We start from the raw sequence: 26,695 nt of genomic DNA on the forward strand, positions 1-26,695 counted from the left end.
CCTGACAGGGACTCAAGGCAACTTGCAGATAAAAATAAAAACAGCTACAGTGGTGCCTCGCAAGATGAAATTAATCCGTTCCGCGAGTCTCTTCGTCTTGTGGTTTTTTCGTCTTGCGAAGCACGGCTATTAGCAGCTTAGCGGCTTAGCGGCTATTAACGGCTTGGCGGCTTAGCGGCTTTAAGAAAAAGGAAACAAACTTGCAAGAACTCGCAAGACATTTCGTCTTGCGAAGCAAGCCCATAGGGAAATTCGTCTTGCGGAACGATTCAAAAAATGGAAAACTCTTTCGTCTAGCGAGTTCTTCGTCTTGTGAGGCATTCGTCTTGCGAGGTATACCACTGTATTTTTAAAGCATTTGGGGTGGGGTGATCAATAATAAAAAAGCATTGATAGGGTTAAAACTACACACACACACACACACACACACACACACACACACAATTAGAAACATGTCGGAGAGCAAACTTCTCTTGTGCAAAGTGCCCCGATGGGGGTGTAGAAATGGGAGGATGTGATGGTGTGCTGGGCTCCTGCTTTCCTTCAGCACCAGCACAAGCCTGAGATTGCGGGGGGGGGGGGGTGGCTCAGCAGAGGCTAGGAGCCTCCTGAGAAGGAGGAGAAAGACTGAGACTGAGGGGCTACAAGGTTTTATTGGGGTTTCCTTGCTTGGAAGTTGCTGTCTGGTGCAGGGCCTTGCCTCATCCCCGCCCCATAGCCTCATCTCCCACCACTCTCCTCTCCTTTTTCTGAGCCTGGCAAAGCTTATTGCATAGTACGCAAGAAGACTGGATCTAGCATGGGAGGAAATGCGTTCTTGGCTGGTAGCAAGGACTATCCACCAGTGTTCTCCTTTACATCTTAATTATATAAATCAGTCACTGTGCAAGATGGCTGTTTGGCCATTCGATGGGTCTTCTCACCCTCCTAAAGGCTTTTTTTTGGGGGGGGTCTATATGTTGATTTTCTTTTCCCTGGAGGGGAGTTTCAGGGTGGGGTGAAGTGTGCAGGCAGGAGACGGCAATCAGGTCTCTGTTCTACCAAATAGACCTCAAGGGCAGCAACAAGCAGCACTGAGTGAGAGGTGATGAATTTATGAACAGGGATGGGGCAGGGAGAGGGCATTGATTGGGGAAGTCACCACCGTCCTTGCAAATAGCAAGCATTTGCCCCTTTGCATGTTAAAATAAGACCTTGTGCATCCCAACTGGTTTGGCAATGGGGTGGGGATGTGAACAAGAAAATGTGGCTACCCCTGCCATGCCTAGTTTGGCCCTCAGTTGGAACTATTCTGGACAACATCCCTCCTGACTTTCTGACAGATCTTGAATAGTAACAGTCATAAGAAGCGAGGAGGGGTGGTGGCCGTGGCAAGATCTTGCACAGAGCACTTATTGCAGGCTTCTGTCACCTGCTTCAGTTTGCCTCATGGGTGGACCAGCCCTGCCTGTAGAATCAGACGAAGCTGGTGGGAGTGTTTATTATTATGTTTCTTCTCTGAAAATATCAAGCTACATGGAAAGAGTGTTATTGGAGGCTATATTGCTTAAACATAAAGGTTTCATTTATGAAGTGCAAGTTAAAGCTCACTGGCACTGAAAAGATATCCAGAGATAAGGATGGGGGAAAGATTTGAATCAGTTTGCATTTATAGCTGACGATATCAAATTCACACTTTCCGAAACAATATGAGACACATCTGAATTTTTCACACATCTGAATTTTTAAGTGTAGTTCTCCATTCAAACAGCGTTTACAAAACTGCAAATATTAAAGGAAAATTTGCTTTAAAATGAATATATCAGTGAAAATATACAGAAATGCATTATATTAGGAGAAAGTCCTTGCAAAAATGCATACACTAGTCAAAATTGTGTTTATTAGGAGAAATTCACCAAAAAAACTGATAAATATTTTTGGGTGGAGAAATGCACAAATTGCTGCAGAAATGTGGAGAACTGAATTTAAGATTCAAAAAATGTGAAACAGAACTAAAATTGCGAGATCTTTCCACCTCTATCCAGAAATGTTTAAAATATTCTGGCACTTTCTGCCTCAGGTTTCCCTGCGGTCTCTTTAGATTTCTATTCCTATGATTTAGGACAGAGTTTTCCTATACGACGATGTGGCAGGGCAGGAATGTGACCTTATAGTTAATGTTTACACAGTTGGGGTTTCCATGGTTACGAAGAGGATGTGACACATTATGAGACAAACTCCGGAAGCAGGATGGTGGCGGTTTGGGTGGCTCCTTGGTGTGCGAGAAGCTTTATGGCTCCCTTTTGCTTGCGCTGGTTCTGGCCTGCGGATCCTCCCTCCTCCTCTCCCTCCCGTTTAAGTTAGCAAGGGTTGGGAACTAACGTGTCACTGCCGTGTTTGCTGATGTTGGCGGGTTTTGTCTCTCAAAAGAAACCCAACACCAGCCTATGTACACACAAGTGCTCTTCCTGCCAGGGAGGGGCTAATTGCCATGCCAACCCCTGTGCAAACATATCATGGTGATAACAGAGTCAAAAGCAGTTCGGTCATTGCAAGGTCCTGAGAGGATGCTCTGTTTGTTTCCAGAGCCTTGCCCTCAGCGCTCTAGACCGGCATGGTTCAGGCAGCGGTCTGGGAATCCAGAATTGTCTCTTGCGCCTGATACCTTCTGTCTTCAGAGTCACACACAGAGAGGTCTTTCGTGTCACCTGCCACATGATCCTTTTTAAGTAGGAGGGACTGGAAATGGGACTGTGTGGAAAGAAGGTGTTCTGCCCCTCAGTTGCAATTACTCCCCTGGGGCTTTGCAGCTGTGGAACACACAAGGAAATCAGAAGCATTAATATGCAGTATATCAGATGTTTCACAACTTTTGAAAATGTCCTCATATGTGAAAGCTATGGGACAAAAGTGATTGTTACAACTCGATAGAATTTTCTCCCTAAGGTCTGGCAGGTGGCAACACAAGAGCAGGCCTTTTCTGTGGTGGCTCCCCATTTGTGGAATGCTCTCCCCAGGGAGACTCTCCTGGCACCTTCACTACATTAACCCTTAGACACCAGGTGAAAAGGTTCCCCTATAGCCAGGCCTTGGGCTGATTAAAGAACCTCTGTGTTTGTTGAAGGGGGCTATTGGGTTGTTGTTGTTGTTCTAACTATGATATGTATTTTGTTTTTTTTTTTTTTTTGCATTTTTATGCTGCAAACCACCCTGTGAACTTCGGAGGAAGGGTGGTGTATAAATGTAATACATTAATAATAATAAATAATAATTTTGGGAAAGTAATCCACTCAAAGAGGTCCTAGACTGGCAGGCCTCTCAGTAAATGGGGGATGAAATTCAAAGGGAATTGTTCATCTGTGTGGGAGTCTTTCTATTTCCAGGGTTTGCACGTTTTCATTTTGTCCTCTCTCTTCCAAAGGACATGGCATCTTGGATGATGATTGGTAGTGGTGGATAAACTTGTTGTTTGGGTACATTTATCCACTATTTTCTCTTTGAAGAAACCCTGGAAAGTGTCTGGGGAACCCCAAGGTTTGCTATGACACAGTTTGAAAACCAGGGTAGTTAATATTGTTTTTCTGTGTAGAATCTACACTTCTTCCCTATTGCCTAACACTGTGATTTTTATTTATTTATTCCAGAACTCTGAATCCCTCGATATTTATATCCAGAATACACTTTCCTCTCTATATCCACCTTTTGAGGCCACAGCTGCTACTGTTCTGTGGCAGCTTTTCAGCATTGTTGAAAAGTTTTATCACGGAGATGGTCTCAGATGTCTAATTGATTTTCTTGTTCCTGCCAAGAGAGTCTTGCAGTGTATCCAACGGGAAACCTGTGTAAGTATATTTGTATCTACTCTGGCAAAACAGAGACTCTTTGTTCATTATCCAAGCACGAGGAGGGCGGAATAAGATGCTGTTTAATCTTTTAACTGCTAGGCAAACGAAACCCTAGATAACCATGGGAAAGTTCATTCTAGTAAGACACTGGAAAGCGAAGCATCACGTTTTGTATTTGTTTGGAATATTATTCCATGAATTTGTGCTGTAGTACATTTCAGGAGAATGGTAGGAGGGTTTTTTATATTTCGCTACAGAATTTATATTGTTGGGCCAAGAAATGATAAGAGGGTAAGAAAAATGATTTATGATTGTAATTTGTGTGTGTGCTTTCTTTTCATGGGCATCAGAATTTGAGTAAATCATTGAAAGTCTAGCATGAACTTGGTTAGACTTCTTTAAATGGCCAGTATTGATAGCTTTATGTTCCATGGATTTGTCTAATCATCTTTTAGTGGCCATCGCTGCCTCTCGTGGGAGCAAATTCAGTAAGTTTAACAATGCACTGTGTGAATAAGTTATTTCTCTTCTCTGTCCTGAATCTTCAAACATTCATCTGCATCAAATGTCCTAGTATTATGAGAGGAGAAAAACTTTTCTCTATGTACTTTCCCCCACACCAGGCTTAATTTTTTATGCCTCTATCATGTCTCCTCTTACTTGCTTTGTGACCAGAACCATATACAGTCATACCTCAGGATAAATACGCTTCAGGTTGAGCGCGTTCGGGTTGCACTCCGTGGCGGCCCGGAAGTAACGGAGAGTGTTACTTCTGGGTTTCGCTGCTCGTGCATGCGCAGACGGTCCCATTCGCATCCCGAGGTACCATTGTACAGTTTTCCAAGTGCAATCACACCATAGATTTGTTTATTATGATACTGGCAGTTTTGTTTTCATTCTGTTGCCTGATAGATATTTTGTCCCAGTGTGCATCACTTTACAGCAGCTTACACTGACTTGCATTTGATTTCCTGATTCTCACTCACCCAGTTTTGAGAGATTCTTTTGGAGCTCTTTGCAATCACCTTCTGTTTTAACCATCCCCAACAGTTTCATATCATCAGAAAACTCTACTATTCCTTGATGGGGTGGACCTCTATTGGGAGAACGGTCCATTTATTCTTACTTTTTGCTTCCTGATTCTCAACCAGTTACTGATCCACAAGAGGACCTCTCACCTTATTCCATGATTGCAAAGGTTACTCAGGAGTCCTTTGTGAGCTGCTTTGTAAAAAGTTTTTTGAAAGTCTCTAAGTGCACAGTGTCTTACTTTTTACGGATAATCATGCTTTTTGCTGATCTGCTGGTGCAGGAACTTGCCTAGTCCAACTTATACTAAACAATTCCCCCCTACCCTCATTTGTGTCAAATAAGCATAACTGCATAGCCTGCACTAGACATATTAATATTATCTGTCATGAAAATCTGAATTCTCCACTTAGTCTGCATGCTTTGCTTTTCCTGTGCTTCCACAGAACTGAAGTGTGTACGTAGTACTGGGTATTTGAGGACTGTGCTTGATATTTGACACCATAGGTTTAGTTGAAACTGTCTTTAAGCTATGAAATACCTTGGTTTGTTAGAGAACAATCAAATCTATCATTTCACCATGCATGTTCCACATCTGTCCAAGCTTCAGGCAGCAGTAACTCAAAATTGCTAATAGATAATTAAGACATTTTGGTTCAGAAGCTGAGCAACTTTTATTGTTATTAGTATGATAAAGAGTATAGAAAACAAAACTCTGTTCAAACAACCAAACATTTTTAGTTACATATTTTTAATGTGAAATGCGACCTGAGTACTTGAATCTTCCCTGTTCATAGGCACGCACAGCCTAATTATTACCGTTTCAAGTTTATTCTTCATCCATTGAAGTCAGTTAATTCTTCATCTGGCTTCTTTGTCAGCAGGACCACTTTCTTCGCTGGGAGTGAAGCGGAAGGGGAGAGTGGTTGCCCACCTTGTGAATGCAACTTTCTCAGGAATGCAATTATTCAGGAAATCACTTGAAGATTTACAGCCTCCAGACTGCAACTCAGTAGGGAGGCAAAAGAATTTATAGCCCAGTGTTTGTGCAAAGTACTGAGGCTCAACAGGAGTCGGAGCAAGGGATTTAGTGACTGTTTAATTGTAGCCGCATAAAGGACAGTTCTGTTTCCACAATGAACTGTGTACGATTATTCATTGCCCTGATGACAGAGGTTTCAGCCCTCAAATGCCACTCTCCTCTTGCTTTGCCTCAGCAAGTATTTCTTTCTCCCTCTTTTGCTGGCAACCTTCAGTTTCCTGACTGGGAAATCATAGCTATCATGGTCTCTGCTGATACAGTAGAAATAGCGTATTTTCCCAGCTGAGTTAATTGCTGGTTTGGGGGCAAGGAGGAGAGATTGGTGTTTTAGTCTCATAATAATTTGGAAACAGATTGGAGATGCAAGAGTAACCTCTTTTTATTTATTTTATCACCACAGTGAATTTTGCTCCTCATAATAGCGTTCTTTATAGTATACCAGGCTCTGCTAGGCATTATCAGAAGTTGGATTTATGCTGATTTGAATGTTACGCAAAGTAGTAACATGAAAAGCATGTGGCTCCCAGTGCTGCACATGTTCTCTCCAAATCAATCCCAACTGGGGCATGAAGATGTAGATTCACTGCCACTTCTGAAGCCCAGCTGGCTGCACTTGCTGTCACGGCAGTGGGGCCCAAATCGGGCCCTTCTCTAGGAGCCGAAGCAACTTCCAGCAGACCATGGCACACTTCCACCTCCAGCACCATATGGGGGCCCTTCCACAGGTTACTGACTCCATTGTGGTGGAACCTTCCCTCTGCCAGTAGAGGCTGAAGGCCAACAAACTGGGATATCCACTCAGTCTCCACCCTCTCTAGCAACACACATTGGGGGTTAGGATTGCAGTCTATGTCAGTTCTGTCAGGGTGCAATTTAAAGCATGCTTCCTTAGGGAAAATACTGTTGAACTCTGTGGGACTTATTTCCAGATATAAACAATTCCTTTTCTGACTGTTTATTTAATTTCTCACACACTTAAGTATCCTTACTTACTGGAAAGTGCTTAAGGATGTTGTACTTGCATAGACTCATATATTAAGGCTGAACAGAATGTAAGGGTTCATTCATACTTGTGCTTGCCCATGCCTAGAAAGTGTGAATCTGAGCTGTTTTCTGTTTGTCCCACACTTGCTTGGCGTAGGTCCAAGCGGTTTTGCCCTAGCCCCACTGCTTTCTCCTGGAAATGCTATTCTTTAGTGATAAATTGGAACAAACATCAATCCAGAGAAAACCCAATTGACATTTGCTCCAATTCAGCAGTAAATATTGGGTTTTCCTGGAAGAAAGCAGTGGAGCAAGAGTCTGGATGAGCCAGTCTGGATGAGCCCTAAGTGTTATCAGAAGTAATGACGAATATATGAAACTTTCTTACATTGGCCTTTTAAAATCCTTTAAAAAATAAATTATGGATGCTGTGGATTGAATCTTGGAGCTTCTGCATACAAAGCAAATGCCATGCCACTACATTTTCAGTTGTAATATGTGCTTTATTTTGAAGGGTTTCTTTTCATTTTAGTACATCATAGCTATGTAAAACTTACTAGGATGCAATGGCTGTTTACTTTTGAGGCCTGTTGAGTGGTCTTGATAGGCAAGCCTTAGTTGAAAGGACGAATTGACCCTTAAGGAAAGTTGAATACGTGCAAAAGACAACCCACAGTATTAGTAGTTTACATACATTTTGCAGGCACTGGGTGCATGTGAAGTTTTAGCTGGAGTTTTGGATCTTGGATATTACAGACCAGTTAGCTTAACGTCTGGCCCAGGCAATCTGGTGGAATGTATTGTTAAGGATAAAATAACCAAACATATAGAAGAACAAGCCTTGCTGAACACAACCAGCATGGCTTCTGTAAGGGCAAGCCTGTCTCACAAACCTGTTAAAGTTATTTGAGGATGCCAGCAACCACAAAGAGGTGATCTGGTTGACATAGTGCATTTGAGCTTTCAACAAACTTTTAACAAGACTTAGAAGGAAGACTCCCCCTCCTTGTGCTTTTTAACTTATTCATAAATGATCTAGAGTTAGGAGTGAGCAGTGAGCTGACCAAGTTTGCTGATGATACTGAATTGTTCCGGATCATTAAAACAAAAATGTGTTTGTGAAGAGCTCTGAAAGGATCTCTCCAAACTGGTTGAATGGGTGGCAAAACGGCAAATGCAGTTCAATGCAAACGAATGTAAAGCGATCCATGTTGGGGCAAAAAATCTTAATTTCACATGTATTCATGGGGTCTGAACTGGCTGGTGGTGAAGTAGTGGCTAGCTCAGTGATGATGTTGACAGTGTGTGGTAGCCATGAAATAGGCAAATTCAATGCTAGGGATAAATAGGAAAGGAATTGAGGATAAAATTGCTAATATCATAATGACGTTATACAAATCTATGGTGTGGCTGCATTTGAAATATTGTGTGTAGTCCTGGTCACCTCACTTTTTATAGGATTTTGTAAAGTTATAAAATGTTCAGGAAAGGGCAACCAAAATGATCAAGGAGATGGAGCTGCAGTGTTTGGGACTTTTTAGTCCAGAGAAAAGGCGACATGACATAAGTGTATGAAATTATGCATGATATAGAGAAAGTGGACAGAGAAAAGTTTTTCTCCCTCTCATAACACTAAAACGAAGCTGAGCGTTGGAAGATTCAGGACAGATAAAAGAAAGGGCTTTTTCATGCAACACACCGGCAGCCTTGGAATTCGCTCTGGCAGGAGCAGGTGATGGCCACCAACTTAGATGGCTTTAAAAGAGAATTAGACAGATTAACGGACAATAAGGCTATCAATGGCTATGAGCTAGGATGGCTATGCTTTGACTTCACGGTCAGAGGCAATAGTAGTGCTTCTGAATACCAGTTGCTGGAAACTACATCGAGAGGGACGCGGGTGGCGCTGTGGGTAAAGCCTCAGCGCCTAGGACTTGCCGATTGTCAGGTCGGCAGTTCGAATCCCCGCGGCGGGGTGCGCTCCCGTTGCTCGGTCCCAGCGCCTGCCAACCTAGCAGTCCGAAAGCACGTCAAAGTGCAAGTAGATAAATAGGGGCCGCTTACTAGCGGGAAGGTAAATGGCGTTTCCATGTGCTGCGCTGGCTCGCCAGATGCAGCTTGTCACGCTGGCCACGTGACCTGGAAGTGTCTCCGGACAGCGCTGGCTCCCAGCCTCTAGAGTGAGATGAGCGCACAACCCTAGAGTCTGTCAAGACTGGCCCGTACAGGCAGGGGTACCTTTACCTTTACCTTTTTACATGGCGAGGAGGCTGTTCTTGTGTTTGGTTCCTGTTTGGGGGCTTCCCACAGGCATCTGGTTGTGAGAACAGGAAGCTGGACTAGATGGGCCATTAGGCTGCCCAGCTGGCTTTTCTTACGTACTTGTGTTTCGTTTGCTTGAGTGGCCTTTGTTGTGGCCTTATTTCATGGATCTCCATGGAAGTATCAGAGGGGGTTGAGTGGTTCTTGATTTTCCAGCCAGTCTGGGAGGGTGGGTGGCACCTGGTGAGGTAGAAGAACTTGCACCCTGCACATCTCAGCCTGTGGGAGGTGCCATCCCAAAGTAAGGAATGCCTTTCATGAGACAAATGGAAACAGAAAATCATGGTAAGAAAACCTCTGTTTCTCTCTCTGTTAAGTTTCAGTGAACTGCAAAGTGCTGCTGTGGTCGCATTCTGAACACACTTCTACATGTAATTTGTGTTTGTTATATGAATTGCGTGTTATAAGAATTATGTGTTTGTTATATGGAATATGTAATACAAGATTCCTGCATTGCAACGGGTTAGACTTTCTGACCCTCAGGGTCTCTGTGATTCTGACAGTTCTGTGATTCTATGATTCTGTGAATTTTCCAGAGGAGCAGCAATGTTAGGCTGTTTGGGCTGAAGATAAGAAAGATTTTTGTGGCATCTAAAACATTGATTATTCATAATGGCACATGCTTTTGTGAGCTAGACTCTTGTCCACATACCCTTACACTATAAACTTGTTAGTGCTTAATATGTCAAAATATTTGTTGCTTGATCTGAATTAATGAATGAATACTTGAACACTGCAATGTAACTTTAAGATTGCCGTCATCTTCTAAGAATGGTTGTCCCATATAACCCATTATAGGTCACACTGGTCTAATAAATACCCTTTTAGTGTGGGAATCCTTGCCTAATTTCTCTACTTTTCTAAGCTTTTTCATAGCTTTTTTTAAAAGTCAAAGTTTTAATTTCTTGCAAAGCAAAACATTTAAATTGAGTTTTAACTTATAATCAAGTGTTTTTTTTAACTCCCTGCCATTTTTTATTTGAATCCTGAGTGGACATCAGTCGAATAATACTCAGTACAGAGGTCTCTAAAGAAACTTTCAATTGCTGGTTTTCTAGATGTTGATTCTTTTCTTGTTAGTAAAAAAAACAAAACTAACTGCAGATGATCGTACTTGTGAAACACCTGTAAAGCGAATTATCCTACTGATTAATGACATAGTTCAGTTGTTACACCAACAAGCACCCTGGCGTTTAAACAAAGTAAAGTGGTATAGCATTTTGATTAACACAGTAAAAGAGAAAACCCAGAATAGAAGATAATTAGTAATTGGTAGATGCAACACACCAGCCCAGACCTGAAAGAGGAAGAGAGGTATTGAAGCGTACCTGCCGTCTGTTTCAATAAACACATTCCTTTAGGAATGAATCAGAAAACTAATATATTTGGCTTTTGGACAGCTGCAAAGGCTATTACCTCAGGGTATGATTTTGACCCTACAGTGGATGTGTTCAGAGCCGAAAGCATTACATCAGCAAGCATCAAATACCAGAAGCTTCACAATAGCAATGTTTGAATGAAATCATACAAAGAATCTCCTGTTTCATAGGGCCTTGATTGTGGGACTACAAGATTGTTATGCTGAAAAGTGCTCATGAATGTAGGATCATTTGCCTCCTGGAAGCTCAGGGAGGACCAAAGAACATGGGATGCAGGCAGGGGTGGCGGGTATATGGTGTGCAAGGGGCTCCAGCCCCCAATATTGAGGGGGGCAGCCACCCCCTGCCCCCACCGGGCGCTCTCCATGTGCCCCAGCCTCCACCCAGGAGCCCACCTCTATGATTTCATGAGGTTTCTGGGGAAAGTGAAGGGAAGTCAACACTTCCTCCACTAAAGCCCAAGGATACCATATTCATATTCTGGCGCAGTGAATTAACTCTGCATTCCCTCCTTATGTAAGACCCCTGGCTCTCCTCACACCCTTATCTTCTTCAACTTAGGAGAAATCCTACTGCACATTGGTGTTTCAGAGTCCTGGCAGAGAGCTGTATGTAGTTAATAGTAGTCAACATTGTGTTAGATCCTGAATTCATACCCAAAACTCAACAAATGAGCAGCAGCCCTGGATTACTTACTTTTATTTTTGGTGCTGAAATCTGGGATAGATGTTTAAAGAAATCCTCATCTACTACTTGTACCATGAAACATCCATTTCCACCTTACTTGTTTAGCCCAAACTCTCTCAATGGTCTCTCAGTTACAGTTCATAGCACTACTATAAGGAAGTGTGCAGTTGTATGTGACTGGCATTGCATGTATACAGAAATGCCTTCCAAATCCTTGCTCACTTATGTGAAACTTAGGTTGGGACCTGATTATTTTTCTTTTGCTACTAATTTCAAAGTTAAGGGAATGGGGCCTAATCCTTTAATTCTTACAGCATTCAGTGAAGCTTTAAAGCTTTAGGGCTCCCCCACCCCTGGCCTTACCCTGGCATTATTAACCAGACAAAAGGCTTTAATGGCGTTGAGCCTCTTCAGATCCAAAGGGTGAATCTTGCTGGTCAAAGGAAATCCCCTTGTCAGAGCCCATGAGTAAAGAAATGACTGCTCAGTGAATGGAAACCTGAGACAGAAATATGCCACCCCTGGCAAAGAGACAGGATGCCTCCGTCAGATACCTTGCTCTCCCAATATTGTTCATTTGAAAAGAAACAATGGAATCTTTATGTAGTCCGAACTTAGCAGCTCTCCCTCAAGAGGAAAGGGTCACAGAGAGTGTTTCCTAATGCTTCTTTATAGCCTCAGTTACTAAGATGCATCTGGGAAATCACAAGTCAAACTTCACACATTACATTTTTAGGTGCACACTTGTGAACAAGATCCAGACAAATGTGGAAACATTTATCATACAGAGATTGAGGACTGGCTGAAACTCTCTGTAGACTTGTTGTTGTTGTTGTTGTTGTTGTTGTTGTTGTTGTTGTTATCCCGTCCATCTGGCTGGGTTTCCCCAGTCACTCTGGGTGGCTTACACAGCATATAGATGGCCCTTGGGGTCCCTTCCAACCCTACAGTTTTATGATTCTATGACTTTATGCTCACTAGCAAATGCAGGTTCGCTACCACGAAATGGGTGGAATGGCCCTTCTGCATTTCTTTAGTCCCAGGACACTTTTAATCAAGAGTATTGACCAGCACAAACCAAAGTGGTTTTCATTCTATAACCTTTTTTCAGCTATGTTTGCATTACTTCTTTGAATGGGAATGTTTTTTCTACCTGGGTAGTTGATATATCTGTTAAAGACATCCCAACAACTCCAAAATATTAACATTGCTTTATTTCAGTTTTATAAATACTGTATATGGGGGGGGAAGCAAGCTACCATAATATGAGCACTATCATCATGTTTGAACATGTTTGAACATGATCTGCGTAAGGGAAGCTTGTCACTTCCTGTGAAAATTCTAGCAATTTGCTGGTAATGAATTACCATTCTCATGGTTTGGCAGCTTGATAACAAAATCAGTCATTCAAAAATGTAGAAGGGTCTTCTTTCCTAGCCCTGCAGTATATTTGAAAAAATTGATATAACATTTCTAGGAATGAGTTTGGCAACTGATCACAGTAGTCAGAAGAATATGTTCAGGACTAGTTTTGTGATCTATGTTAATTATTTGTACTCATAAGACAGTATTGATTCTGAAACTTTTGTTGGTTCTAAAATAGAACATAACTTTTTTATTGTTTACTACGAGTCAACTGCTACATTAATTTACCACATTTTTCTGTTGTACTAAAAGGTGGTTAAATTTGCACAAATGTTAATAGCATAATATAGGCAATTATATTTCACTTTCTCTCTTTTTTACAGAGCAATTATACCGGCCTTATTTTTTACCATGAAGGATGGCCATTGTGCATCCATGAGAAGATCATAGTGCAACTGGCGTCTCTCCACAAAGCCCGTTTAAAACCAGGAGATTTTTACTTCCAGATTGTGCCGGTGAGAAAGCAGTCAGTCAACCTAGTGTTGAAATGTCTCTCCAGACATGGGCAAGGAATGGAAGAGCTTGTTGTACCTGAAACCATGTACGGATATATTTTCACAATAGAGTTTTTGGAAAATGTAAACAGTAAACTGAATGGCTGTCCTTTGCAGAGCTGCTTGCTGACTACAGGCCCAGCCATATATAGGACACCTTGGAAAAATATTGTGAACCCTATATTTGTCCCTACAGCTGAAACAATTCTGCAGACATATTCCAAAAGCTCTCTGCTTGAAAAATTGATCAGCAGCAGTCCTGATGCTAAAGCTATGACACAGACAATGGAAAGCAGCAGCTCACATGAGAGTTCGACCTCTAATGATACCTGTTCTACCGTGATAGAGGTACCGCTTGCAGGCAACTGTGGAAATCAAGGTGATGATGATTCTGATTTATGTCATGGCCCTGGGAGCAAGGCTGAAACACAAACTCCAGCGCCCCAAGGTGAGCATGGAACTGTTGATGAAGCGAATCCAAGAGCGCTTTCAGTTGCAGAGCAAGCCATCAAGGAACCAAAAATGACATCTGAATTGACACCCGATTTGTTTAAAGACTCAGCAACTCCGCCGCTAGTGAAAAGGAATGGCCCCAAAAGCATATCCTTCAGCACAGACCTGAGCAGCCCATGTCAAAGAGGGCGGGATTCTCTGTATTTTGAAACAAAGCGATTGTTTAGAAAGTCTTATATAGAAGCTTTGCAAAACCCAATGAGTCTTGGTTCCAGCTCTGAGGAATCCATTGCAGAAGACGAACCGTCAGAGCATGTCATGGGACAGGTGGAGAATGAGTGCAGGGTCACTGAAAAAACATGTGAAAACAATGTTTGGCAAGAAAGCTGTTGGTCTGAAAGAATTTCAAAACAGGAGGAAACAAGACAGACAGTTAGATTTGGGAACCGTTCCCAGGCCTCTGAAAAATGGACTGTACCTCATGAAACAGCATATAGCAGGTCAGGTTCACGAAGATCACGGTCTTTAGACAGGACGCATAAGAGCTCACAGAGTGAAGATTATAAATCCAGGGTGCCTTCAGATGGAGTGTTCAGTGAAAATCCCCCCAAAATCATAAATGGGCATTCTCCAAGGTCTGAGAGACTGGAGTCACATATTCAAGAATTCATTGCTACAAAAAGCAAAGAGGATGAAGGTAAAACAGATGCAAAGTAGATACCTCACTTATTCTTATTTAGTCAGCCTGTTTAAACCATGCTAACCGGTGTGCCTTTAGTTATTTTATTTTAGTTTGGAAGCATAGGTGCTATTTATGTTTATTTGTGGGGTGGCGGGGGTTTTTGTTTTCTGCTGATATCCTGCTATATTCTGAGAGTTCAAAGATACGTTTGTGGCTTTGAATGATGTAAATAGATCTAGAACATTAAGCATACCAACAGCAGAACAAACAGAGCTAGGAAATGGAATGGCAGTGGGATAAATGGAGCTAGACAACAGAAGAACAGCAACTACAGAGCTATCTATCCTGTGTTTGCAATTCTGATAACTCAAGGTTTAAAGTCGCCATAGGCACAGTCTAAAGTGTTGGGAAATCAGTGGGATTTTACTTGCACTGAACCAGTGCATGTGATTTAGGACCACTTATCACATGACATTATGCACAGGATTAAGGAAAAACAAAGTGTACAACACTGCATGTGAAAATCACAGCCCCCCCCCCCATATCTGGGTACATTTCCATTGATAAATGCTATGTATGAGGCATGTATGACTGACTGGACCAAAGAGCTATCATCAGTGGGAATTTATTTTGTTTCTTTTCTGGATATTAATGAGCTAAAAAGATTTCTGGTCTTCATCTGCCTTCTCTAGATCCTCTTTCCCCCTCCTCATCCCCTCTTCTTAACCACTCACTGCTCCTTGTAGTCACTCTTTGTGGGTGTTAGGTCACATTATTTTCCTTAGTGGAAAACCACACTCCCTTGAGGTATCCATTTGGTCCAGTAGCTGTGGGGAGCCACAGAGGTCCTGGAGAAACCCATATTACAAAGAAGTTTTCTTATAAAGTGTTTTATGTGATGCTAGATAAATCTGACTTCATTAGACAGAAGAGTATATTGGCCATATGTATATGTAAATGGATATATACATGTGTACACACACACACACACACTGTATTTAACAGTCTTCACCCCCATGCTGCATTCGTGCACAAAAGCCTCTTCTGTGTTTGCATAATTCCAACCTGTATGCAGCAATTTATACACATTTAGAATTGTCAGGTGTTTACAATATGCATGAGGAAATAACGCTGTTTCCTATTACTTTGTAGGAAGTAGGAAAATAACATTCATGTTAGAAGCTGATGATATGTGAAGCATCCCTGAAACTATTTTTAACCAATTGGGTGTTCAGAAAAGTCCAGATTCCCAAGCTTCAAATTTAGGCAGATCTGTTTGTTTAATGTAGGGGAATGATGCTTTTGCAATATTATCTTCCCTTTGCAGATGAGGCAAGGATGTCAGAGCCACAATTCAATTAGTTCCATAGTATCTCAAAATAATCACTAAATGCACAGTCCCCGATCCTCAGTTCCTGGCTTTGGCGAGTTAATGTTTTCCCCCTCCCTCTCCCTTTTTTAGAGGATTTCGCTTTGGGTTAGGTCAGAACCAACTTAAGAAGTTGTTGGCTGCTCTAAAAGCAAATATTTATTGTGCCAAGAGCAATATCATATAATTTTTTAGCATAGCATTTTGCAAATGCTAAATCTTTAGAATATAACATACTATTTTATCTACTGACATTTAGCAACTGCACTATAGCAAGTGGCTGTCAAGTTGTGTGAAGGTATTATATGGTTTTCAGTTTCTCCTAGATTTCAGCAGAAATTTCTTAAGAAATTAAGAGATTTTCTAAAAAGAGTAATCATGAAAAACAACCATATAGCATTTTGGTCATTTAATACACTTATTCTTGTATTGCCTATTCAAAAGCCATTTAAATGAATGGATGGAGATTTAAGAAGATTTAGGTTGCAATCCTATACATATTTATATTGAACCCAAATATAAATCACAAGCAAAAATACATGTGATAGGCTGTTAGTCCCACTGACTTCTATCAGAACTGATTTAAGATGCAATCCTATGCAGACTTCCATGAGAGGTCAATATACAGGCATGTATAGGATTGCACTTGGATAACTACTTTTCTCTGCAAAGTTCTTGCTTCTCAGTCAGTATCCAAGTGGAACTGTGCAGTCAGGGCTGAGTGCATATTATGATCAGAGGCTAAGGCATGAAAACTGTGGGTTGTTTTTTTAACGTATCTAATGTCCTGCAAGAAATCAAGCTCCACTTAAATTTCATCACCGTGTAACTCTTTACAAAATCACTTTTCAAAAGTGAAAATTGGCTTCTTTTTCCAAAGGAAAGAGAGAAAGATCTTGTTGGAGAGGGTACAACGCTGTGGGATCCCTGATACACGTGGGGGGGACTGTTTCCAGAAACATTCTTTCTGGCAAAATATGTCCCCTGAAATTTCTATTACCATCATTCATAATTTGATTGTGAATCCTAAATTAGCTCTTTTTGTCACTTGAGAGCAATTGTAACCCTAAGGTTTCATTTCAAACTCTCGTCTCTCTCTCTACCTGGAGATAGCTGCCAGGTAGAAAACAGGAGAAAATTTTACTTTGCTTTCCAGGTATGCTTCTGTTTGGGAACTAGCACTTTCCATCACAGCAGTGTTGTAAATGGACAGGCAAAGAGGAACAAATCTTTAGACACATGGTCTTTGTTTATTGTTCACATGACTACGTCAGCACAGCTGTTACAACCCCCTATGTCACTTGTGTGTGGACTAATTAACCAGTGAAACTATTATGCATGTTCCTTAATTTTACTTTATGCAATTGACAATCCAATAATATGTACTCTGTGTGTTTTTTTGGCTTTATGCTATGTTTATGGTGTTACACTTGAAAACCAATAAAACACATTTTTATTTTATTTTATTTAAAAAGAGAGGGTGGAGACTCTAAGCTGTCTTCTTTCACATCACTAGTATTTTCTCCAGACCTCGGAGACTCCAGAATTGATTTTCGGGATTACGAGTCTACTGTAAATTCACCACCTCTGCTGCACTGCCCTGAGAACGAGCTGCTGTCTGCAAACACTGGGGACCCCAGGCGCTTGTTATCACACCAGTTGCTTGAAGTTAATCAAGAATTACTGCAGTCTGGAGTCATTTCTCTGTGTGGTATGTACTAATAGTAGTGCAAGGTTAATGGTGTGTAAGCATGTACAAAAGTTGGGCTAATTGGGTAAGGGGAATGGGCAGGAGACAAGGGAAGTTCTGCAAAAAGTACTCCAGAAATGATGTGCTCCATGCAACAAAAACATTTAAATTGAAAAATGTAGGCCTTTTTGTCTTCAAGCAGGCAGCGCTGACCCCCCCCCCAAAGGATTCTTCTTTCAGACAGCGAATAGCATCATATAAAAACGAGCTTATCTTCTCACTATCTGAAGGAAGAACCCAGGCAACTGCTGCCTGTTTCTAAAATGTAAACCTTTTGGTTTTCAGTTTGGAAATATTTGTTGTTGTTGCAGCAGCATAACAACTGATGTCTCTGTTAGTCAGGAGAAAGCAGTGCTGTTCCTTTATGCATTTCCTAGGGCAAAGGGACATGTGTGGGAGGAGGGAGGGAAGGAAATGTCCCCCAAGTAAAGGGATGAAGGTTCCCTATAAAAGAATCTGTTACGCTCTGTTCCCCCTCAGCTTTCGAAAGGCGCCACTTCTACCCATGCAGGCAAAGTGATTTGGTTTGTGGGAAAGAAGACACTCAAGAGGTGTAGGACATTATTACAGAGGATTCATTTATATATATAATTTTTTCATAGGAAACAGGGATCGTGGTGGAAGAGCAGTTGTGCAGGTCTGCATGAGTAATAGTGCTTGGTTAAGTGAACCTTTGAGAGTCCATGAGCTCACACAACTTCTAGTGTATTTCCACAGTATTCCCAGGTAAGAAGCAGCAGCAACTGTTCATGTTTTTGGTGTAACATTCATGCCAATAGTGCAGAGGAGTTAAGACTCAATTTTCATCAAGGCCCTAGAATAATAGCTTGCTTGAAACAGAAGAACTACTAAAAACCACTGTTTATATAGGGTGTTGTTGTTGTTTAGTTGTTTAGTCGTGTCCAACTCTTCCTGACCCCCTGGACCAGAGCATGCCAGGCACTCCTGTCTTCCACTGCCTCCCGCAGTTTGGTCAAACTCATGCTGGTAGTTTCGAGAACACTGTCCCACCATCTTGTCCTCTGTCATTCCCTTCTCCTTGTGCCCTCCATCTTTCCCAACATCAGGGTCTTTTCCAGGGAGTCTTCTCTTCTGATGAGGTGGCCAAAGTATTGGAGCCTCAGCTTCACGATCTGTCCTTCCAGTGAGCACTCAGGGCTGATTTCCTTCAGAATGGAGAGGTCTGATCTTCTTGCAGTCCATGGGACTCTCAAGAGTCTCATCCAGTACCAGAATTCAAAAGCATCAATTCTTCGGCGATCAGCCTTCTTTATGGTCCAGCTCTCACTTCTATACATCACTTCTGGGGAAACCATAGCTTTAACTATACAGACCTTTGTTGGCAAGGTGATGTCTCTGCTTTTTAAGATGCTGTCTAGGTTCGTCATTGCTTTTCTCCCAAGAAGCAGGCGTCTTTTAATTTTGTGGCTGCTGTCACCATCTGCAGTGATCATGGAGCCCAAGAAAGTAAAATCTCTCACTGCCTCCATTTCTTCCCCTTCTATTTGCCAGGAGGTGATGGGACCAGTGGCCATGATCTTCATTTATTGATGTTGAGCTTCAGACCATATTTTGCACTCTCCTCTTTCACCCTCAATAAATGGTTCTTTAATTCCTCCTCACTTTCTGCCATCAAAGTGTAACAGCAGCTAAATACTTTCTGCCACCAAGGGTGTAACAGTAGCTAAATACAGCAGAGGGCAGGGCTCCTGTTCCTATGCTGTGGGTGAGAGGGGCTTCAGCGAGGATGCGAGGCTGCCCCAGCTGAAATTCATTTTTCTTCGCAGTTGTTGGAGGTACAAGAGTGTGGCCAGCCTGGTGTGAATGTTTCACACTGTGGTTATTTCATTTATTATTATTATTCATTTCTTGTACCCCACCCATGTGACTCGGTTGCCCCAACCACTCTGAATTTGAACAATTAGGGAACATTGCAAGCATCAGTGTAGATCTCCATGTGCTGCCTCTCAGCTAGTTTTGGCACATGTACAAATGCTTACAGGTGCACCAGTTCTTTGGGGGTGAATTAGATGGTGTCCCTTGAAGTTCTGTTGTATGTAACAGGTCTTGGCACCCAGTTCTCTTGATGCTCAAGCATTTATAAGAATAGCTCGGCTGGTTCAGACCAATGGTCCATCTAGTCTGGCGTTCTCTTCTCACAGTGGCCAACTAGATGCCTATGGGAAGAACGTGAGCACAAGAGCAATCTTCTCCCACCCGCCCCACAGTTTCCAGAAACTTGTTTTTGGAAGCATTGCTGCCCCCCAACTGTGGAGGTAGAGCATAGCCATCACGGCTAGTAGCCATCGGCAGCCCTCTCCTTCTCCATGAATGTGTCTAATCCTCTCTTAAAGTCATCCAAGTTGGTGGCTGCCACTGTCTTCTCGAGAGCAAGTTCCATAGTTTGACTATGTGCTGCTGCGTGAAGAAGTCATTTCTTTTCTCTGTCCTGAATCTCCCAACATCTGGCTTTGTTGGACATCCACAAGTTGTAGTGTTATGAGAAGGAGAAGAACTTTTCTCTATCCGCTTTATCCATGCTATGCATAGTTTTATAAATTTCCATCGTATCACCTCTTACTCACCTTATCTCTAAACTAAAAAGTCCCCAATGCTGCAACTTTTCTTCATAAGGCACTTGCTCCCTCCCCCTTAATCATTGGGGTGGCCCTCTTCTGAACCTTTTCCAACTCTACAATATCATTTTTTTTTAGGTGAGGCGGCCAGAATTGTACACAGTATTCCACGTTCAGTTGCATCATAGATTTCAGCATTATGATACCAGCAGTTTTATTTTCAGTTCCTTTCCTAATAATCCCTAGCATGGAATTTGCCTTTTTCATGGCTGCTGCATGGTGTAAATTGCTATTTAATCTTCCTCTGTGCTCATTATGGCCACGTATTTCATTTTACAGTGGTACCTCAGGTTAAGAACTTAATTCGTTCCGGAGGTCCGTTCTTAACCTGAAACTGTTCTTAACCTGAAGCACCACTTTAGCTAATGGGGCCTCCCACTGCCACCACACGATTTCTGTTCTCATCCTGCAGTAAAGTTCTTAACCTGAGGTACTATTTCTGGGTTAGCGGAGTCTGTAACCTGAAGTGTCTGTAACCTGAAGTGTCTGTAAGCTGAGGTACCACTGTACTTCTAAACATTTTGTAAGTGTGGTTTAAATAACGTCCTCTTATTTCTTTCAGAAAGGATGCCCGTTCTTTGGGGCTACTTATTTTAGTGGATGCCCGCAAAAGTCAGAATGTAACTGTCCTCTTCAAAGCCTTTACAGCATTACAGGTATGTATGTATTTAGCATCACAAACTAAAAGAAGGCTATTATTATAATTATTATAATTATTATGTGTCCATCTGGTCCAGGGACAATGAACAGTATTTCTTCTTTTGAAGCCAGGGCATTTTCAGTAGGCCTTTTCTGTTGATAATCCGAAATCTACTAGCATTAAGCTTCAGGGTATTCCGTTTATGCTACTTATAGTGATGGGGGTAAGAATGGTTGATTTATACCCATTTGCTAGTGTTTATTCTCATTCTTTGGCCTGGAACTATAAAAGGCTAGCACTATGGATTCTTCTTTAGCGAACCCTCGTAGCTGAGTAAGATTGTCTTTCATAAACACGGTTTTAACAATGAGTCCATAAGTGATGGTGGAGGCCAATTCTGGAGCCACACGTCCTTCATCCTGAAAGCATTGCATGTGACATGTTTTCCAACATTTGTAGCCCCCTACTGAATGTCATGGCGTTTCAATAGCATTCTTCGGCTAACATACTTACAGGTTTTGGAGAAATATGTTCTGGGGAAAGCGCCTAGTAGTAGGTAATCAGGTACTTTGTGGTCTCCAAGTCATTATGTAGGTGGGGAAGCTAATTATTGTTCAGTTCACAGCAATATAATTATCTCACTAAGCTGATTTTAGTATTTTCAATACACCTACAATATGACAGGCATATTTCCGTGTGGAAAAGCAAGTCATCACAAGAAGTTGAATTAAATTCTGAAAGCAAGGCAGTTTGTCTTGGCACAGTGTATTAGCAAACTCTGGCCTCAGCTGAAAGTAGTTGAATAATGCTGTTATTTATTATAATCCCTTTCTTTGTAAGGATCTGGCATTTTCCATATATTAACTCCACTTTTGAATTTTTTTTTTTTAAATTAATTCATAATGCATCAAAGTTTGTATCTACAATAATGTAAAGGGCATTTCCTAAAAAAAAGGTTGTTCTGTACATTTTCTTATGAAGTGGGGATTTAACTGATGCCTTTGTTATTATCTGCTCCCTTGCTTGAAGAAAAAATGTGTTTTGGAAACAATTCAATTTTATAATGTTCATCATTTTAGTTACACAAATTAAATACAGTTTGGCTCTCTGCAGATTCTGGTGAACTTGAAGAGGGTGGGGTGTGTAACATTGACCATACTATATTTGATTATAATGATGTGAGTGAGGACAGCAACATTTCCTAAAAGTTACAGTGGCATCCAGCATTCCTTTTTGAGTTAAAACTTTGAACACTGCCCAGCCAAAGTTAAGTACGTTAATGACAGGTGTTGTCGCTCTTAGCTGCACTCCCTCTGGCTCCATCCCTGAGCCACCAGCTACCACCAGGCTCTCTGCTTTAAGATTCACCACCATATCCGAGTCTCAGGAGACCTGCCAGCCATATATACCTTCTGCAAGTGAGGCAAAGGAGGTGTCAATCCAGTTGTTTATGCCAGTTTCAGGTTTTGGGAGCCCTTGGACATCTCCCTAGGTGCACACTCCTCCTCCCCCTCCTTGCTGTTACCCAGTCCCACACCACTTCCACAGAGAGAGAGAGGACAAGATGTGCAGATGTTACTGCTACTTCTCCTTGTTTTCTCAGAAGGAGCAGGTGACAACATCAAAAAGAGTACTCTGCTTACTGTAACTACGTCTGCTAAAGAGTCTTTTGTGTGAAATACAAAACACATTTATATTAAGATCAATGGGGCTTACTTCTGGTGTACAGTGGTACCTCCGGATACGAATTTAATTCGTTCCAGAGGTCCGTTATTAACACGAAACCATTCTTAACATGAGGCGCGCTTTTGCTAATGGAGCCTCCCGCTACCAGCGCGTTGCCAGTGCGCGACTTCCGCTCGTATCCTGGGGCAAAGGTTGCACCCAGGGGCATCTCTTTCCGGGTTAGCGGAGCGCGTTACCCAAAGCATGCGTAAGGAGGACGGTACATAACCCGAGGTTCCACTGTGCTGAAATTATCTGCTAACTGTCTTTCCAGTCTGAATCCTCCTCAGTGATTGCTGCTGCTGTTGGTTTTTGCTGTTGGTTTTTCTTAATTTTTATTTTGAATAAGGTGTGCATATTGTATTTCATCAAATTCATTTTGTTTTTAGAATGCCGTCCCTCATTCCATTCATAGTGTTCTGATCTTGACTGATAAGGAATCTGCTTTCAAGCCTGACAAAGAAGTTGCATTTCAGGTATATATATATATATATTTAAACATAATTTTAAATATGGAAAGCTCATGTGAATTACGCAACAGTTATCCTGCAGTAAGCGCCTCTGCTATGTTGCTCTCAGGAAGCCAGACAGCATTGGTAACTAGCTTCACAACAACAAAACCTTCTGAGATCAAAGGAGACCGAGTAAGGACTGGCTAATGTCAAGCTAAATGTGTGACCCTCTGTGTGTCTTTTTTCTCCTTGAGGGATGGTGTCCCTTTAAAGCAAGGGTGAGAGCCCTAGGACCCAGGGGCCAGATGTGGTCCTCCAGACCCACCTGTCTAGCCCTTGATATTCTCCCTGGGCCACCCCCCTCACTGACCCTGCTCTTCGGTGTTCTGGCCTGGTTGGAATGTGTCCTTGAGCTCTGACCTTGCCTCTTGCCTGTCTGGATGGAAGACAGAGAGCTATGTGTGAGTGACATCGACACAAGGCTACTTTAGAAAGCTCAAATGGGCATTAGTTGCTTTGCCCATTTTTGCTTCTGGCTTTGCCCACAAATGGCACATGTCCCTCAGATGGTTGCTCAGAAGAGCCTGAGAAAGGTTCTCTGCCCCTCTGCAGATCTGCCCCTCTGCAGTCAGATTGCTAAGCTGCTGCTATGTCAGGCTATATGGTGAGTATCTTCCCTCATTCACCAAGCACTTCATTCAGTGAATTCTCCCTGAAGGGGTGGGTACACTGATGTCATTACTTTTCCACTTTATGCCAGTACTCAGATAATGCAAATTCCCCTTCCTGAAGAATTTGGTAAAAGGGAAAGCCCATATATGAAGAAAGCTGCTAGGCTACTTTTTGACCAGCTGCAATTCTTCGAGATTATGTGAAAGGTGCATTGCTAGCCATCCAGCAAACATTCTGGGACTTGGTTTTCTTTTGTTTGACACAATGCAAATCTCATTCAAAAGTTTGGTGTCTACAAATTTTATATAGGTGTTAACTTTGTTTGACAGTGTGAAGTTCTCACATCCCTCAAGGCTTTGCATAGATTCATTGACTGTACCCAGCTGACAGCAGAGTTTGATGGAACATTCCCTTATAGTCATAATGACTGGATATGCTTTCGAAGGGTGAGTTAAGGTTTGGAACTCTTTTTAATGGTGCTTTCTGAACCAATTTTTGATTGCCTTAGTTAACATTTAGTTTGTCATAAAAGTTAGTTGTTAATAATAATATTTACCAGAATCAAGAATGATCCAGGTAAACATTCTTGGGTCAATCCAGGGATCATCTCAGATTGTGGCTGAGAAGTCTTACCTAGGATTTGGCATGTTGTTTGGAAATGACAAACCACATTTACAGCCATTTCTCCATTCCCAGAGGCTGTTTGCACAATAGAGATGAAAAACTAAAGCAGACTGCTCTAAATCATGGTTTGTTTATAGTATTTTGGAAGTTCAAACTATGACTTGCATTGTGAATTACGCTTGGTGCAAGCCATGGCTTGCTGTGATGTCTGAACTAAGCCAGTGAATCTTCCTTTTTAAAAAAAGGATCTAGAAAAAAAAAGTGCAGATTGAGTGGGCTGTCATGACCACCACAGTGGAAAAAACCCCTTATCAGATCAGCTATAGTTTTTTCACCACAATGCCTTAGGGATTTGCAAAGGTGTTGAACTCTATAAATGTAATTCATATTAAGACAAGATTTATGGTGGTGTGACACATGCCTTCAAATACTGATTGTACCACACAGCTCTAAAGTGGGGTGGAGGGTGATTTGCAGTGGACACATCATGCTGAAACTCTCCCCCAACAACATTTCTTCTGCCCAGATGTGTTTTAGGTCTTGAGACATCTGGCTGGGTTTCCCCAAGCCCACTGCCCCTCTGCTTTAATGCCCCAGTATGCTGGGTAACCAATTTAAACTCCTATAAGATCCTCTCATAGTCAAGTAAGCAGCCTTTCTGAGCATCTGGATCCTGGTTATTAGAAAAATGTGGACAGGACAAATGTTTAATTCAGGTCACTAGATATGACCTGAATTAAAAACAACCAACCTGTTTATGACTTGTTGTTTGTGTGTCCTAAGAAACACATGGTGCAAGCTAAGGAGGCAATACTAACTCTCAACATTGGTGGACATTATTGCTGAACCAGTTTGGAAAGAGAGTACACTGAAATTTAATGAAATCTATAGCTTATTATTTCCATGGACTCTTAATAATATACCTCATGTTGCAATTTTGTGCATTTGGACACATCCTATCACAAGCACAGCTCATCAGTACTATCAAATAACTGTAAAAATGCTATTTTCTGTTCTGTTTTAACCATTTATTCTACCTGTACTTCCAGAAACTTGAGCCATTTATTACAAACTGCAAAGAGGCCCTTGTTTTCTTGCAATACTCTTTATGTTCACTCAGCAATATCCAGACGCCAAGTACTGCACAAGTGAGTATTGGTCTTGTTCAGTGTTTTTAAATGTAGCACCAGCTGTACTTAACTGAGTTTGAAACACTGCTTGCTGGGAGGAGTAAACAGAGCTTATTGATAGGAGTCTCCGGGTTCCAATCTTGCCTCTCCCACAAGCCTCCCCCTCTTTCCCTCTTTCTCCGTCCTTCAACCCCTAATAAGAGGATCACAATATTTGCATTGCTGTTTGCTGCATCCATCAGGTCATGGAAATGCATGGCTGGACCATGTTTAGGGGGGCTCAGGGCAAGAGGCCGTCTGGGGCTCTCTGCAGGGAGCCTCCGGATGACTCTCAGGCAGGCCCTGCCCCATGAGCTTACTGGGTGGCAGGACAGGCAGAGAGAGGCTTCTGAAGAATTGCTTTTCTACCAGTGTCACCACGTTCTTATAAGGAAAAAACTATAATGCTGGTCTGGGTGGTATCCAGTCTGGCTGGTTGCCAGTGCTGAATCTGAGTTCTTCAATAAGAGAGTGCTGCATTTTCAGGTATATTCCCTGCAGAATTACTTGCAAAGCAAACAGGCTTTCATTATTTTTTTTAGGAGGTGGATGACTTAATGAATAAACACAAGACGATGATGAAACTTGTTCTGGAAGATAAACTGTTGGTCACCTTAAGGCTTGAGGGTGGGACAGTCCTTGCAAGGCTTAGAAAGGAAGAGTTCTGTAACACAGAAGATTATAGGTAGGTACTTCATATGCCAATATTACTGCATTATGCATTGTTAAGCACTCTGTCATTAGTTGGAAAATAATGCCAGTTGGAAAATAATGCTTAAAAAAAAAATCTGGATGTTGGAACAAATGAAAATGTCACCATAGGTGTCGCAAAGGAACCAATGATCACATTGTGTTTTAGAAAGAGACAGGAGAAAATGCCGTCCAAGGTGACAGTTAAATACTGTATAGTGTTTTGCCAGCACCAAGGGCAAAGCCCACATATCCTATAGGCATGCAAAGTTCAGCTTTTGATGCATTCATTTCAAAGTGCAGGCTCTCTGCCACTGCTAATAACCTAAACTACTCCGTGAAGCTCAAAAACAGCTCGTTCTGTAATCTGAATTGGGTAACTCGAAGTTAGAGGGAACATTCCAAAACTCCATTCTGTAAGTGAAACTCGCTACACATTTTTCTGAACCACAGCCTTTAATTTAAAAAATATACCAATGATACATAATGTAATGGGGCAGAGATTATTATGTAGGATTATTGCCTCTGTCATTTTTGGCCAGCAGAAACTGAAGTTTGTCACTGCTTTTTGAAACGGATCAGGTAAGCACTTTTAATTTCTAGTAGCTTCAGTAGTTATTTGCTATTTAGTTAACCAACTCTTGGTT

At 41.8% G+C, this 26,695-nt stretch overlaps 1 protein-coding gene across 4 annotated transcripts in view; it reads left to right on the forward strand.

Moving 5' to 3' along the window:
* Positions 1-26,695, forward strand: part of PLEKHG4B (pleckstrin homology and RhoGEF domain containing G4B) — a 103,336-nt gene that overhangs the window by 37,409 nt on the left and 39,232 nt on the right. For all 4 annotated transcript variants that reach the window (XM_083473087.1, XM_083473088.1, XM_083473086.1 and 1 more), the window contains exons 2-10: positions 3,624-3,821; positions 13,016-14,336; positions 17,207-17,401; positions 18,043-18,166; positions 20,639-20,732; positions 22,831-22,917; positions 23,895-24,011; positions 25,239-25,337; positions 25,901-26,043. In XM_083473087.1, coding sequence (XP_083329213.1) covers positions 13,205-14,336; positions 17,207-17,401; positions 18,043-18,166; positions 20,639-20,732; positions 22,831-22,917; positions 23,895-24,011; positions 25,239-25,337; positions 25,901-26,043 — 1,991 coding nt within the window. In that variant the 5' untranslated portion in view covers positions 3,624-3,821; positions 13,016-13,204. The remainder of the gene's footprint in view (positions 1-3,623; positions 3,822-13,015; positions 14,337-17,206; positions 17,402-18,042; positions 18,167-20,638; positions 20,733-22,830; positions 22,918-23,894; positions 24,012-25,238; positions 25,338-25,900; positions 26,044-26,695) is intronic.

Source organism: Podarcis liolepis (genome assembly GCF_965112155.1).
Source record: "Podarcis liolepis genome assembly, chromosome: 13".
NCBI lineage: Eukaryota > Metazoa > Chordata > Lepidosauria > Squamata > Lacertidae > Podarcis > Podarcis liolepis.